This window comes from Ylistrum balloti, unplaced genomic scaffold (genome assembly GCF_031769215.1).
Source record: "Ylistrum balloti isolate Yb309-2 unplaced genomic scaffold, AGI_CSIRO_Ybal_v1 Utg371040, whole genome shotgun sequence".
Classification (NCBI taxonomy): domain Eukaryota; kingdom Metazoa; phylum Mollusca; class Bivalvia; order Pectinida; family Pectinidae; genus Ylistrum; species Ylistrum balloti.
In genome coordinates, this window is record NW_026782576.1 from 1,070,751 (window position 1) to 1,088,336 (window position 17,586).

General features: G+C 36.2%; 1 protein-coding gene across 1 annotated transcript; it reads left to right on the forward strand.

Annotated features, from left to right (window-relative positions):
* The first annotated feature begins 2,575 nt into the window (after positions 1 to 2,575).
* Positions 2,576 to 6,450, forward strand: LOC132560241 (large ribosomal subunit protein eL21-like). The gene is made up of 5 exons (XM_060224902.1): positions 2,576 to 2,591; positions 4,388 to 4,524; positions 4,685 to 4,797; positions 5,942 to 6,092; positions 6,332 to 6,450. The coding sequence occupies exons 2-5, from the start codon at positions 4,396 to 4,398 to the stop codon at positions 6,419 to 6,421; spliced, it is 483 nt and encodes a 160-aa protein (XP_060080885.1). The 5' UTR covers positions 2,576 to 2,591; positions 4,388 to 4,395; the 3' UTR covers positions 6,422 to 6,450.
* The last annotated feature ends 11,136 nt before the right edge of the window (positions 6,451 to 17,586 follow it).

Genomic DNA, 17,586 nt, shown 5'->3' on the forward strand with positions numbered 1-17,586 from the left:
CGCCATATTTTTTCTCGTGTCATGTCTAATATTGGATCCGAATACTTGTGCGGAAATAAGGTCGTCGCGTTCATTTGAGTTACTTCCCTTCATTAACGTATCTTCAATTTTTCTTGAGATGTGATTTACAAAGAACATGTACAAGAAATTTGAGAATTGTAATAAAAATATACGGAAGTCACAGCGGTCATGTTTAATGACAAATGACAAAAAATAAGTATATATTCTGGAGTGATGAGTGATCCCTATTCAAAGTTTCCGTCCATGTGCCACTAGTCGCTTCACCGTCTGTAGAACCGCCCACAGAATTAACACGGAATGTGCTCATATTAATATTATAAGTCCTTGGTTTTCAGTAACTGTATCAACGTCCTATCTAGATTCATTTCAAATTAAAGATGACATAACACAATATAATATGGTCAGATATATATATATATTCGTTGTATATATTGTTGTTTTACATACGTAGTTATTTTGTCATCTTTTTTTTTAATCTAAAGTTATTTGTTATTCTCTGCTTCCTTAATAAATCCTTAATAAATATCTTTCCCCGCTTTTGCATATCACCTGCGGAATAAAACAGCAAATGTATGTAGCACCTGTTATATACATTGTTAATCTAATAATCAAACACCAATTTTGAAATATATTATTTTCTTGAAATCTTTGAGAGTGTGATGTTCTTAAAAGCGCACAAAGAAGCTCAGATTCATCCGCAATAAGCACAAATTAATAAATCATTTGTAAAGGGTACTTCAGTGACAACGAAAAACTTCACACGAATTTCACTTTTCAAGAGTATATATGTGAATGTTGTTTATCGCCCTGAAAACAGTCAAGGTCTTTTTTAGACGAGGTTCCCTTGTAGTCGCTGGTGACTACCTCACTTACGGAACAACTAACGGAAGGCCCGTTGCATCGCGGCCACCCAGAACGGTTTGTATATGAATTCTATGCATGGCTATGCCAAAACATATCTCATATCATGGATTTCACCTGCAGTACAGTCGGCCCCGATGAATAACTATTAGTGATGATTGTAAATAAGCTGAGGAGTTGTGATGATTGTAAATAAGTTGACGGGTAGTGATGATTGAAAATAAGTTGACGGGTAGTGATATTGTAAATAAGCTGACGAGTTATGATGATTGTAAATCAGCTGAAGAGTTGTGATGATTGTAAATAAGCTGATGAGTAGTGATGATTGTAAATCAGCTGATGAGTTGTGATGATTGTAAATAAGTTGACGGGTAGTGATGATTGAAAATAAGTTGACGGGTAGTGATAATTGTAAATAAGCTGACGAGTAATGATGATTGTAAATAAGCTAACGAGTTGTGATGATTGTAAATAAGCTGACGAGTAGTGATGATTGTAAATCAGCTGATGAGTTGTGATAATTGTAAATAAGCTGGCGAGTTGTGATGATTGTTAATAAGCTGGCGAGTAATGAAGATTTGGAAATCAGCTGACGAGTTGTGATAATTGTAAATAAGCTGACGAGTAATGATGATTGTAAATCAGCTGACGAGTTGTGATAATTGTAAATAAGCTGACGAGTTGTGATAATTGTAAATAAGCTGACGAGTTGTGATAATTGTAAATAAGCTGACGAGTTGTGATAATTGTAAATAAGCTGACGAGTAGTAATGATTGTTTGTGATCTGATTTTTTTATGTTATGATCTCGCAAGCCAATTAATCTTATCTTTGACATTGATTTCACATTTTATGTGTAGTTTTAAAAGTATTTTGATGTAGATCAATATGTGACACTTGAATAAAATAAATGTATTTATTATAATTATCATCATTATTTGTATCATATTCTCTATATAAAGCATTTATGGAGCATTAGTTGAGAATTCGTTATTGGATAAACAGCATACTATTGTATAATCTGAACAATTTTATATATTCTTGAAATTATCGAGTTAATTTCATCTGCTAAAATAAATGGCTGAGTTGACATATTCCTTTTGATGCACTGATTACTCACTTACTTTTATATAAGCATCTAAAATACGCGCAATATCGTACTGTTAACTACATTGTCCAACATAATTAATTTCGGGACGCGCACACTAAATATACACGCAACATAATTAATACACTAATCTTTTTATTACGATGGAAAAGGAAATAGCCCAAAAGCTAGCTGTGACAATGATAGACGGACGAAAGCAACAATCAGACAGATCGGGCAAAAGGCCACAGACAGTAAGGCAGTTTATACATAGAGTACATTTTAGTACAGGCTACATGTACACAATTATTCTACGTTACTTAGTCTTCAGAAATAAACTGTCATGTGAATTCATTGAAAGACTTATACTAGAAATACTTTTTGGTAGGTTCTTTATTAAATCAAAATGATGCATCTAGAAGATTACTAGTAAAAGAAAAGTTTGATTATAAAAAGTAAAAGAAAAAATAGGAAAATTAACAGAAAAGAAAGGTATGTTTCGTGACGAAAGCCGAATGGATTTGTTTTTATAACGACCGCATTGTTCAGGTTTCCTTGCACTATGTGAAAGGAGTGCGCATGCGTAGACAAATCCTTTTTCTTCCGGTCGGCCATACTGTAAGGTGCGAATAAAATTTGCCCTCAAATTTTGTACTTGCTCTGCAATTTGAAATAAGCTAAACGTTTTGTAATATATAAATCGGTGTTTAGACACAACTGCTAACTGACTTATATGTATACTAAGGATTCAGCGGTTTATGAAATACTAAAATTCTGAACGATAAATCGGAGGGTTGTAAACCACGTGTGCCGTCGTTACCAGGCCTTGAGCCTCCTCTTGGACTCATTTGCCTATGATGGAGTTCTCAATTTACGATTATTTTTAGTATTTATAACACAACAGAATTTTCATTGTTATGATTTGTAACTAATGATGAAATGGTTTATTCTTTTAACGTACACCATACAACATATACACGTTTCGAAACCCATGTAAAGAACCATTGTAGGCACCATCGGGTAAATCCTGTTCAGTGAAAATTATCATTAGTTGCCCATCTTCCACATTTGAGAAAACAAAAACAAGCCGGAAACAGACTTGATAAAACGGCAAACGTTCACAAGATAAAACAATGCTAAGCAAAGTTGAGGCTAAAGTGGGAATATTTAATCCATTATATATATATATGTATAGTCAATAAATGAGATTATAAGTGAAATAATACATTTTTATGTAATTATGGGTTAATATATACAATATTCATTATACATTATGTCAATCTTTGATTTTGCATTGTAAACTAGCTGGCATTGAAAGTTTTTGAAGCTAAACAGATTATGAATATTCTGAGAGATGAAATCAGTGTTTGTTTATGATCTACTAGTACAAGTAAACTATAATACATATAATTCTTTAAAGAGGATAGGTATAATGCCCAGTGCATGACATTTAGATTTCCAAAATGACTTAGAATCAATATGAACAAGATCTTGTTCAAGTAGAATGACAAATCTTCGATAGTGCTGAATCAATGATGAAGAAAAAACATGAATCTCGTTAATATGATAATTCATGAAATCATATAAATGACTGAGATTGGCATTGTCGAATATTTTGTTATTTGATTTACATTTGCTTAGGTCATCTACTAATTGTTTAATGACATGATAAAAATGTTGCAATATTTACTTATATTTGGTCTGAAATAGTAATATAAGCATATATTCAATATTGAAACAGTTAAGAGATGTTTTGCAAGTTTTATACATTTCATCGCTGTACGTTAAACTAAATAAAGTTGTTATAGAATAATACACCTAAAACTGTCAGAATTGTAAATAATCTGTGATTACCTTCTACTTGATGTTGCACTTCCACATACGTTTGTCATTGTTGGTCTACCCAGGCTTGCTTTAGCAAAAAATTCAGTTTTCCTCTAATCTGTTAATTTCTCAAGGAAATATTGATGAGATTGAATGCTGTAGCTGTAACATTGTACTAAAAGCTTTGATTTGCTCTCAAACACTTCCAATGAACCAAGACCTTGAGCAATATTATAACTGGTGTATACATATAATGATGCAATCTGCCAATGCACTTTCGTCTATCAGACTTCATTTTCTTTCGATTTTCAAATATTATGACTTGACTGTCCACTGTTAATTTAAATTGAAAAAGAAGTTGTCTGTTAAATGTTGATAGTTCATCCTTGCTTAAAATCAGTTGATTATGCATTTTAACAATAGTTGTTTTTGGTTTTTCAGACCACGATATTCTGAAAATTTCACAAATTCCAAAATTCAGTACAAAATGCTGTTTTGTTATTTGACATCCCACTCTCCTCTATATGTTGAAATTCAGTAAAATTTCTTTCAAAATGCAGCAGTTTATTGAAACATGAATTACATTTCTTTTCAGCAGGCATCATGACCAACACTAAGGGATATAGGCGCGGTACGCGCTACATGTTCTCCCGTCCGTTCAAGACAAAGGGAGTCATTCCACTGTCCACGTATATGAAAATATACAGAAGAGGAGACATTGTTGACATCAAGGTATTCACTTTATGCTATATTGGAAAAATCTTTTGCACTTTCATAAGTAATTAATTCTATCAAAGAAAGATGACTTAATCTGGAGCAAAAACTGTCTGAACAATTTGATAAATGATGCGGTTGTAGTGCAATTGTAATGTTAGATAATTATCTTTGAAAGGGCCACGGAGCTGTACAGAAGGGTATGCCCCACAAGAGTTACCATGGAAAGACTGGTCGAGTGTTCAATGTGACTCCTCATGCTGTCGGTGTTGTTGTTAACAAGCGTGTAGGGTAAGATTGTCTCCAGTATAAAAAATCATGTATATGGATATAATCGCACTATAGTAACTATAAGGGCAAACAAATAAATGTTTCTTGTAACATGTTGGAAAAATTTAGGGTAAGAAATGGTTTTTATAGGACAGATCTTGACTAGAACATTGCTTCTTAGAGAATTGTGTAAAAACAATTGGGGTACAAAACATATAGGTAGGTAGGTTTACCAGAAACAGAAAATTTTCTTGATCTGGTCTGATAGGTGGCCAGTAGCATAAGGAAAACACCAATAGTGATATTTTGTGTATTTTGACAGGATGTGCTCTAAGAGCCTTTGATAAGAGATATGTTCGACTTGATGAAGGACCCCATACAATTCTTTTTTCATGCAGATCAAGGACAACTAAATGATATCAAGTAATGTGTACATATTGATGTAGATTCAGTAATCTCTAAATATCAGGGAAAACTCCCATCTTTTGCCATTATTGTGTGAAAACATCTCTCTGGAAAACCGGGGAAAAAAATTAATACTGCATTAACAAAAACTTACTATACAATACTGTTGTGATCATAATGAACCCAAAAATGAATGTGTGAGTTGACTAAAGATGCCATTTAAAATCACTAGAGCAGGTAGTTGTTATTGGTCAGGACTTACTAGGGATACTGCTGCTAATTGGGAATAGCTTGAGAAAACATTGTTTGTTCACAGCAGATGTAAATCATTATTACATAGCTTAAATCAATTTATCAAAAATAATTTTACTTCCAGTAAAGTTTTATATGTTCTTAATAATATTCATGATCCTTTTGATAAAAAAAAATTGTTATTGAAAAGTATTACATAATCTATGTATATAGATACTTATCAAATGATGTATTCACCTATGTTTGAAAATGCAACACTAGTCAAGAGCAAAAATCTTTTTCATGTGTTTCACTATTTCACAGAATTAATCTAATGCAACAAAACCACAGCTTTACCACGGATCATGGAAATTAGTGTTTCCTTACAATATAGAGTACTGATTGATTGAATTTCACATTATCAACATGACTAGTTTTTTCTGAAAACCTAAAATTGGTTTACTTCTTGTTTACTTCAAATCACTTCTCATTTCATGACTTTCTGATTTTTATCATCTTTGTAAAACAGACACAGAGTGTTGCCTAAAAGAATCAATCTGCGAGTGGAACATGTGAAGCACTCCAACTGCCGTCTGGACTTTTTAGCGAGAGTCAGGGATAATGCAGAAAAGAAGAAGCAGGCCAAGGAGAAGGGAATCAGATTGAACTTGAAACGTCAGGTGTGTCTGCCTTGTCATTCATTAATTTTATTGACAAGTGAATTTTTAAAACAAATCAATTTTGATTCTTTTGTGTAATTTTTGTTATAAATTTTCTTGTTCATACATGTGTGATGTGGTGATTGGATTATCTTTCAAATTTGTTTAAGTAAAAATCCTTACCATTATAGAAAACTCTGATACATGCACATTGCATTAATTGATGCGTTATGTAATAGGATTCTTCTTTCCTTTTACAGCCCAAACAGCCTAACAAAGCTCATTTTGTGAGTACAAAGTTCAACAAACCACAGCTGATTGAGCCAATCCCATACGAGTTCATTGCCTAGGTCATGAAATAAAAAAAGTATACAGAATCTCTCTGACTTTCTCCTTCTTTATTTCCTCCTGGAAAACATTGGACTGAGGAATGAGTTCAATTAACAAACCATTTCAATATTTGGTTGTCTTTTATCTTTTCATTAGTTTAAAAATATTTTATTTGACCCAAAAATCAAATGGAATTGGACACAAGTTAAACAACTTAAGAACATCCTCTTCCATAAACAATTATACAAGGTTACATATATGGCAGCATTTCATCAAACATTGAATCATTGATTTATACATAAGTAAACATTACTGTATACTGATATCTTTTCATTGCAAGCTAATGCATACTGTGGGTGTCGGTCTGCCTGTTCTTTTTCTATAAATTGCTACTAGTCGTGAACGACTGAGCAGATTTTGACCAAATTTAGTCAGTGGTATCATTGGAGGAAGCAGTTCAAATATTGCATAAATGGTTGTACTCTGCTCCAAAGGGCACCTGAGGGCAGGACCCTATATTGGAAGTAGAGCAAACTCTTTGAAATCCTACTCCTAAATTTGGACTAATTCATTCTAATGAGAAGGGGAATCAATTTGGTGTAAATGGTTGGTCTGGGCCCATTAGGGGAATTGGAGAAAATTCTTTAAAATGCAATAGGATTCCTGTAGGAATGAGAATTCTGGCTGAATTTGGATTGAAGCTACTAGGATGGGCCCAATGTGGGAAATGGAGGAAATTCTATAAGATCCTACTCCTGTTAGATGATTGATGGTTGGATTTTGACCCGATTTGTTCTGAAGTATCTTTGGGGCAACATCGTTAATTATACATAAACTGTTCATCCTATCCTCTTACTTTTCTTTCGGTCTCCTGAAATATTTTGGCAAACTAGACCATGGGAGTGATACAGGTCCTATGTACCTCTTGTTACATGAAGCACAGTATGACTTGATTTTGTGTAAACTGAAAAGCCTAATCAGAGGTGTAAACGTGGTCATTTGCAATTAGGGTCTGCTTTAGGTCAGTCAGTAGAACATTGCCTACAGTAATACTACACTGTTATTTACCAGTTTGGTAGTAAAATCAAACACTGATTTTTTTAATCAAAGTACATGTTGCATTCGCCCACACGATATCATTCCTGGCATCTCCCTAATACATAAAATGCATCAATTTCAACAGCTGGTACAGCTTGTGTAAATCGAGGACAACATCGAACACTTGTTTCATTGAAGACGCCGCCTAGCATTACTGAAGTCTATTCCAAATTGGAACTTCAAAAAAAGGAAACGGGGGATGGCGGTGGGGAGGGGGTGTGATTAGAACTTTCCATATAATCTGAAAACTATCAAGTTAAGTGCCATGTTTGATTGAGTGATGAATTACATTTCACAACCACTTCCATTATTTAAGTAAGTAAGCTTGATAACTGATATTCCAATGAAACATCTATCTCGCCCCTGGACGCGTGGTTTGTTTTAATCAGCTCAGGAGTAATATACAGAAATCTGAGTCATGAATAGAAGTGACTCATTTTACTGAAATGATATATATCGTTAATTTCATAATCTAAAATGATCGATCGAAAATTTCTGTCTCTAAAATAGTTATCTTATTCTTATTTTTATCCCCCACTTTCATCGAAACGGGGGATATTAATTGGGGTTTGACCGTCCGTCTGTCTGTCACACTTTCGTTTCATGTTCTAACTTACTCAAATATTATCCAATATGGGTGAAACTTGGTCAGCAGATGCATCTTGGGGTCATTAAGACTTGAGTTTGACAATCAGTGTCATCTGTTAATAATTATGCATACTAATAAGATATTCTTTGATTTCATTGGTTGGTTCATTTCCGTGCTCTAACTTCCCTAAATATAATCCGATTTAGATGACACTTGGTCAGCAGATGCATATTAGGGCACATAAGACAGAGTTCAGCAGTCAACATCAACTGTTAATATCTATGCATACTAATTAGTTTACATTTCATTGATTGTTCAGTTTTTGTGCTAAAATTTTCCTAAATATAATCTGATTTAGATGTAACTTGAAGTCCCACAAATATTATCCAGTCTCCTATTTTGATCATCGTATTGTGTGGACTACTACACCTGCTGATGACCATGGATCTGCTTAGCACCATTATAGTTACTAGTATGCAAGTTTTCTTCAATTAGTTCACTTTATTGGTTAATATTTGACATGTCCAATAAAACATCTACTCTCTATAATCCTTTACATCTTTCTTTGGTTTTAAAGCAATACATCATAGCTCAAGAGAATATATCATTCTACATAGCATTATGACATGTTTGCTTCTAACCTCTGAAATATTTACTTACAATATGTTTGGAAAGCGGGGGTTATAAAATTCCATGAATTTGCTTGTCATGTTTTGTTTAGGATTTGACATTCAATAGTAGTAATCTTGGTTATGCTCATATTAAGAGCATATCAATGGTAGAAAAAATACCATGTTTCACCTTGGGATAGCCGGTATCTTTAATGGTTTGAAATTTTGTAAAGAGATAAAAGATTCCATGACATGGACCCATGATTACAATCTTCAGAAATTCATATCAAAACAGAAGAAACGACTTTTATCTACATAAGAAACCATTTTTCTTTTTTGTTGTTTATATATAAATATTTTATTACATCGTAGACTTGTATTAATCACTTCTTAGATTTTTAAATATTGTAAATTATTTTATCTTTTATTCCTAACGTCATTCCAAACACCATTCTACAAGCATGCCAAAACTCTCTGGCGTCCTGAAAACTAGCCTGTCAATACAAGACCCACACGACCGGCATAGCTAAACAACTCTAAGAGTGCCTAAATAACTCTCGATACACAAACGTTGATGACGTCCTACACAGTTGGATACCCAGACCGAAGGTTTTAAGGCGACATTTCTGTTAAGGTGCCGCCACTCACTTGGTATCCAACCCATTTCATCGTCGAAAGATTTTATCACGGTACTTTTGCCAATATAAAGTTCTATAAAGATGATGGAAGCGAAGCTTACAGTAAAGAGAAAAGCACCCCAAATCAGTAACACCGCCTCCACTGAATGCTGGTGTGCCCAGAGTGTGATTATGATGGCTTGTCGTATTTGTAGGGACCGAACTATAACATCTGTCGCAGTAAGTAAAAAATAGTTTTCATTATATCAATAGACTTTTTACCAAGACCTTATATTCCGTGTCTGGTTATTACGAGCCCATTGCAGTCTAGCTTGCGTGTACCAGTGAAAAGAGGACGTTTTATAGGTCGGCGAGAGCAATGTCGCCTATTGTTCCAACCTCCTCTTTCCTCATCGAGTTGGCAGTGAACGGAGCTGGCATTGTCTGTCTACACAGTAGACAGCACAATCTGTAATCTTTTGAAGTTCTGACCGACCTGGGACGCTCGTCAATATGCCCGGTTTGGTTCAGACGCTGCCTTGACAGAAAGATAATAAAATAGGTGACATTAGAGAGTGCAGCTGCTTGCTTGTACGTCATAACATCGTGAACATACCAGAAGCTCCCTTATCCTTTAGTCCGAAGGGCTCTTACGACCAGTTCGCGGTGTTGTTTTTGTCTTGGACGGACCAACAGGATACGACAGGACGGACCAACAGGATACGACAGGACACGGACAAACAATACACGAGCGATGGTACAAACAACGTTGAGTGGTGAACCAGTCTAAACAAGGTACCAGTGCAAACCAGTCTAAACAAGGTACCAGTGCAGGAAAGTCTGCAAGAACATCAAAGGGCTGAAGATCCATCACACAAGATCCAATTACAGCCATAGGAAAACACCTATGCAGCGCGCAGAGGCCATCGACCCTGGTGAAACGCAGGAGGAACTCGCCATAAGTCAACCTATAGTATTGAGAGTGTCCAGGCCTTAGTGTTATCTCTTGGCAGTAGAGGGAGCTTGAGTAATAAGGGTGCCCAAGATGATCAGACAGGGACGGACATGAGGCTCGAGAGACTACAATGGCCGAAGATGAATGAGGAAACAGCATGGGCAAATCTTGACCACGACCTGGAAGCTATACTCGAAGTTACTGTACAGGGTACAGCGGAGAAGAAGTTGGAGGCAATGACGTCCATTGTATACAACTTGAGTAAGCAGCGGTTTGGAGTGGAAGTGACGAAGCTGCACTCTCTATCAGCAGCTACAAAAACGAACAGAAGACAATATCGGATTGTGCAAATACGCAATAAGCTGAGGTACTTGGGGAAGCGAGATAAGGAAGCACTTAATGAGCAGAAGCATGGGCTACAGTAGCTTAGAGATAACCTCAGAGGGACACTTTGTAGTCTAAGGAATGCAGAAAGTCTTCTGAATGAAAGGAAGGATAAAACAAAGAAAAGAGCAAACTTCGTGAAAGACTCATTCCTTTTCACAATACCCATGTTGGGAGGTGAAAGATTAGGCCTACTTGAAAGTTCCAGGGAGGAAGTGGAGGATCATCTAAGAAGTGTACACCCTGATGACAGGAGAGCAGAACCTCTGGGAGATTGTCCTTGAATCGAAGAGGTGGATACCCCAAATAGACCACTGGATATCAAGCCCCCAAACTTGAAAGGAAATTCAAGACATTGTCAAGAAGGCAAGAACATGATCAGCACCAGGCCCAAGTGGCATACCGTACAAAGTCTACAAGAAAATTCCACAATTTTTAAGGAGATTGTGGAGACTCATCTGTACAGTGTGGAAAAGGGGGGTTATACCAACTTGCTGGAAAAGAGCGGAGAGAGCCTTAACCCCAAAGGAGAAATACTTAAAGACGGTTTACCAGTTTAGGACTATCTCGTTGCTGATCATCGAGGGAAAGATCTTTTGTCTTACCCCGGACAGGGATATCCACAGTTTTTAACCTGTGTGAGATTTTTCTATCTCACCCTAGAGTTGAGACAAGCTACACGCGCTCCTTGCGCGTACTGAACAATACTGTGACGTCACTTTCTTGACGCGGAAGTGGAACTTGACATGTAAATGACGTCATTGTAAAATAACGATTTAATAATATGTGTTGATTTTGTGTATATATTGAAGTAATCTCATCCATACTTTCACATTAAAACTGTTTTTTATCATAAATATTATGCCTTTTTATGTTTTACTGTACCGTTAATGGGAATTATATTTTGTGCGGGATATCAAAATTAAGTGTGACGCGGTTGAGACGGCCTCGTCACTATATTCATACGCTGTCTACGAGGTTTTGTTTACAAACATTCTATTTCGTATCTTACAATCAGCGGGGGAACAGGGTAATAGAAAAATAATCATTCATCCCCTTTGGGATGAGACAGGGGGATCTCAACTCTCGGGGGTGGGGGGGATTATTAAGCTGTCAATCACGAGGCTTGCCAACCTCGGGTTGAGATCCCTCTGTCTCTCCCCAAAGGGGGTGAAAGATTCTATTATTCTGCCCTTGCTAAGTGAATGACATCCTATGTGGTGGAGAACATCTACGTCGACACCTCAGTCCAGACGGGAGGTATTCCCGGGTTCTCTGGATGCATAGAGCATACAAGTGCAATTAGCCAACTGATCAAGGAAGCCAAGAAGAACAGAGGTAACCTGACGGTAGTCTGGTAGGATCTTGCCAACGCCTATGGTTCAGTCCCACACAAGGTGATCAAGGTGGCCTTAGAACACTTGCATGTCCCACGGCAGGTAGGAAACATGGTAATGGACTACTTTGGAGGCATGCAGATAAAATTTGCAGTTGGGGAAAGCACTACAAACCATTTTAATATTTGGTTGTCTTTTATCTTTTCATTAGTTTAAAAATATTTTATTTGACCAAAAATCAAATGGAATTGGACACAAGTTAAACAGCTTAGGAACATCCTCTTCCATAAACAATTATACAAGGTTACATACATATATGGCAGCATTTCATCAAACATTGAATCATTGATTTATAAATAAAATAAACATCACTGTATACTGATATCTTTTCATTGCAAGCTAATGCATACTGTGGGTGTCAGTCTGCCTGCTCTTTTTCTATAAATTGCTACTAGTCATGAACGACTGAGCAGATTTTGACCAAATTTAGTCAGTGGTATCATTGGAGGAAGCAGTTCAAATATTGCATAAATGGTTGTACTCTGCTCCAAAGGGCACCTGAGGGCAGGACCCTATATTGGAAGTAGAGCAAACTCTTTGAAATCCTACTCCTAAATTTGGACTAATTCATTCTAATGAGAAGGGGAATCAATTTGGTGTAAATGGTTGGTCTGTGCCCATTAGGGGAATTGGAGAAAATTCTTTAAAATGCTATAGGATTCCTGTAGGAATGAGAATTCTGGCTGAATTTGGATTGAAGCTGCTGGGATGGGCCCAATGTGGGAAATGGAGGAAGTTCTATAAGATCCTACTCCTGTTAGATGATTGATGGTTGGATTTTGACCCGATTTGTTCTGAAGTATCTTTGGGGCAACATCGTTAATTATACATAAACTGTTCATCCTACCCTCTTACTTTTCTTTCGGTCTCCTGAAACATTTTGGCAAAATAAACTATAGGAGTGATACAGGTCCTATGTACCTCTTGTTACATAAAACACAGTATGACTTGATTTTGTGTAAACTGAAAAGCCTAATCAGAGGTGTATATGTGGTCATTTGCAATTAGGGTCTGCTTTAGGTCAGTCAGTAGAACATTGCCTACATAACAGTAATACTACACTGTTATTTACCAGTTTGGTAGTAAAATCAAATATTGATTTTTTTTTATCAAAGTACATGTTGTATTCGCCTACACAAGTCATATCATTATCCTGGCATCTCCCTAATACATAAAATGCATCAATTTCAACAGCTGGTACAGCTTGTGTAAATCGAGGACAACATCGAACACTTGTTTCATTGAAGACGCCTAGCATTACTGAAGTCTGTTCCAAATTGGAACTTCAAAAAAAGGAAACGGGGGATGGCGGTGGGGAGGGGGTGTGATTAGAACTTTCCATATAATCTGAAAACTATCAAGTTAAGTGCCATTTTTGATTGAGTGATGAATTACATTTCACAACCACTTCCATTATTTAAGTCAGTAAGCATAATAACTGATATTCCAATGAAAAATCTATCTCGCCCCTGGACGCGTCGTTTGTTTTAATCAGCTCAGGAGTAATATACAGAAATCTGAGTCATGAATAGAAGTGACTCATTTTACTGAAATGATATCTATCGTTAATTTCATAATCTAAAATGATCGATCGAAAATTTCTGTCTCTAAAATAGTGATCTTATTCTTATTTTTATCCCCCACTTTCATCGAAACGGGGGATATTAATTGAGGTTTGACCGTCCGTCTGTCTGTCACACTTTCGTTTCATGTTCTAACTTACCCAAATATCATCCAATTTGGGTGAAACTTGGTCAGCAGATGCATCTTGGGGTCATTAAGACTTGATTTTGACAATCAGTGTCATCTGTTAATAATTATGCATACTAATAAGATATCCTTTGATTTCATTGGTTGGTTCATTTCCGTGCTCTAACTTCCCTAAATATAATCCGATTTAGATGACACTTGGTCAGCAGATGCATATTAGGGCACATAAGACAGAGTTCAGCAGTCAACATCAACTGTTAATATCTATGCATACTAATTAGTTTACATTTCATTGATTGTTCAGTTTTTGTGCTAAAATTTTCCTAAATATAATCTGATTTAGATGTAACTTGAAGTCCCACAAATATTATCCAGTCTCCTATTTTGATCATCGTATTGTGTGGACTACTACACCTGCTGATGACCATGGATCTGCTTAGCACCATTATAGTTACTAGTATGCAAGTTTTCTTCAATTAGTTCACTTTATTGGTTAATATTTGATATGTCCAATAAAACATCTACTCTCTATAATCCTTTACATCTTTCTTTGGTTTTAAAGCAATACATCATAGCTCAAGAGAATATATCATTCTACATAGCATTATGACATGTTTGCTTCTAACCTCTGAAATATTTACTTACAATATGTTTGGAAAGCGGGGGTTATAAAATTCCATGAATTTGCTTGTCATGTTTTGTTAAGGATTTGACATTCAATAGTAGTAATCTTGGTTATGCTCATATTAAGAGCATATCAATGGTAGAAAAAATACCATGTTTCACCTTGGGATAGCCGGTATCTTTATTGGTTTGAAATTTTGTAAAGAGATAAAAGATTCCATGACATGGACCCATGATTACAATCTTCAGAAATTCATATCAAAACAGAAGAAACGACTTTTATCTACATAAGAAACCATTTTTCTTTTTAGTTGTTTATATATAGATATTTTATTACATCGTAGATTTGTATTAATCACTTCTTAGATTTTTAAGTATTGTAAATTAGTTTATCTTTTATTCCTAACGTCATTCCAAACACCATTCTACAAGCATGCCAAAACTCTCTGGCGTCCTGAAAACTAGCCTGTCAATACAAGACCCACACGACCGGCATAGCTAAACAACTCTAAGAGTGCCTAAATAACTCTCGATACACAAACGTTGATGACGTCCTACACAGTTGGATGCCCAGACCGAAGGTTTTAAGGCGACATTTCTGTTAGGGTGCCGCCACTCACTTGGTATCCAATCATTTCATCATCGAAAGATTTTATCACGGTACTTTTGCCAATATAAAGTTCCATAAAGATGATGGAAGCGAAGCTTACAGTAAAGAGAAAAGCACCCCAAAACAGTAACACCGCCACCACTGAATGCTGGTGTGCCCAGAGTGTGATTATGATGGCTTGCCGTATTTGTAGAGACCCAACTATAACGTCTGTCGCAGTAAGTAAAAATCAGCTTTCATTATATCAACAGACTTTATACCAAGACCGTATATTCCGTGTCTGGTTATCACGGGCCTATTGCAGTCTAGCTTGCGTGTACCAGTGAAAAGAGGACTTTTAATTGGTTGGCGAGAACAATGTCGCCTATTGTTCCAACCTCCTCTTTCCTCATCATGTTGGCACTGAACGGGGCTGGCATTGTCTGTCTACACAGCAGACAACACAGTCTGTAATCTTTTGAGGTTCTGACCGACCTGGGACGCTCTTCAATATGCCCGGCTTGGTTCAGACACTGCCTTGACAGAAAAATGATAAAATAGCTGACGTTAGGGAGTGCAGCTACTTGCTTGTACGTCATAACATCGTGAACATACCTGAAGCTCCCTATCCTTTAGTCCGAAGGGCTCTTACGACCAGTTCGCGGTGTTGTTTTTGTCTTGGTATCGACCGCGACCAAGACAAAATAAGAATCGCGAATAGATTGTCTGAACCCTTCGGAATACCTAGTTTTACAGTATGAACACGTGTATGATTTACCACTAATAGACACTGCTTTAGTTGGCAAAGCAAACTGAGTATGGTTACCCCAGTTTAATCCGGGTTATCGTTAAGTTCGGTATATCGCCTGTTGACAAACAGTACCAAATGTAAAAGGAGAAACGGTTTATTTTCACAAAAGAGGAAATTAATTTCCTGAAAAAATACCCATTCTGAAATTGATGATCTCGAACTTAGGGCCAAGTGTATGTAATGAAGAATCTACTGAAATGTCACGTGATGGCCTAGCTGAAAGGTAGCGTTAAGATAAATGTGAGGTTTTTCTGTATTGACTTTTAGTGTGCTACATGGTTTGGATATCCTGACCTCATAACACACTGGGCATTCCTATCATCTATTATGAGGTTTTATAACCGGACTTACAAAGAATTACTTATTTGAAAAATCATGACCGATACAGGTGAAACCCAAGATGGTCAGGGCCAGTCGAGTTCTACACAGTTGAGTGAAGCAATTACTGTATGTTTGGCGGATCAAGTCACCTCTTTTATTACAAGGGAACAGGTCTATTTAAATACCGTTCCATGAACTGATCCTGGAAATAAACGTGGCATTGATAAAATTTACATGGACAATTCCTCCGAAACGTTATTGCAATACGATTCGCTCGGCCAAGATGACCATAATGATGTTATTACGACGCGCGTTTCTCGCGACCCTTCATGCGTTCATCTTACCGAGACCGATATAGTTATCAAACCCCGGCTTCATCAATCACCTTGCTCAAATTTCCGCCATTCCTGTTGCGGAAGCTGTCGTGAAAGCTATCGACAATGTGTTTAATGGCACGATCACAAAAGTTTAAAACAAGAAAAAAATTGGTAAGGTTTTCAGAAATTAAAAAAAATTTAAAAGATATTTTGTCAAATTCTTCGGGAAAAAAACGCCAACCTACAGAAAAAAAATTGAAATAAAGGATGCCGAGATTTCCTTTCTTCAGCAGGAAATCAAACATTTAGGCCTTTAGATGAACACGACCAATATTCTAGACTTACTCCCTGTAAGCTGTGCTGAATATTTTGTAATCGCAAGCTGAATGTTTAACTAACTGAAACAGATTTCTCGTTGTCACATTTTTGAATCCATTAGGGATGGAAAGGTCATGGTTATTGTCGGCTTTGTGAGACATTTTGATAGACAAAGTGTGCTTGAAGTAAAAGCATGTTTGGAAGGAAACGCTAATGGCACTATGATAATTGAAGCCTTACCAAGCATCGGCAAACTATCATAAATGAACTTAACAAACTTTGCCATGATAAACAGATCTTGTCATTCTGGACCAAAGGTGGCAGAAATTTTAGGGTGATCTTCTTCTTCTTCTTCTTCTTCTTCTTCTTCTTCTTCTTCTTCTTCAGTTTAAGAATTCATGTTTTAAAGTTTATTCTATTTTACACATGTATGTTAGTACATACTCTACGTGTGCGTACAAGTCCATTCTTGGGTTATGGATAAGTTTCGTATAAATTGCACATGTCTGTGTAATGTGCACGGGGCAAACTCGTGTTTGTGCTGGTAACTGCCTGGTACACTATCTTCATCACTTTTGCGACAAATCTAATGTTTGCATGAATGCACATATACGTATGTTTGCGTGTGGTTTGTACATAAAACACTAATAAATGTGATTTTTAGATATCGAATTTCCATGTATGTCTGAATGAAATGTCATACACGTGTGTACACACTTCTATCTACTGTATAGATATTGTTATTTATATACTTGCGTTAAAACGTAATTCGAGATTGCGTTTTATATCTTCCATAATTGAAATATTTTTGTCTCATTATCGTATTATGTTACGTTCATTTCGA

Excerpts from the sequence above, each read along its gene's own strand:
- LOC132560241 (XM_060224902.1), top strand. The coding sequence starts at position 4,396 with ATGACCAACACTAAGGGATATAGGCGCGGTACGCGCTACATGTTCTCC. Across the intron at positions 4,525-4,684 it reads GAGACATTGTTGACATCAAG|GGCCACGGAGCTGTACAGAA; the intron begins GTATTCACTTTA and ends TATCTTTGAAAG. Across the intron at positions 6,093-6,331 it reads GATTGAACTTGAAACGTCAG|CCCAAACAGCCTAACAAAGC; the intron begins GTGTGTCTGCCT and ends TTCCTTTTACAG.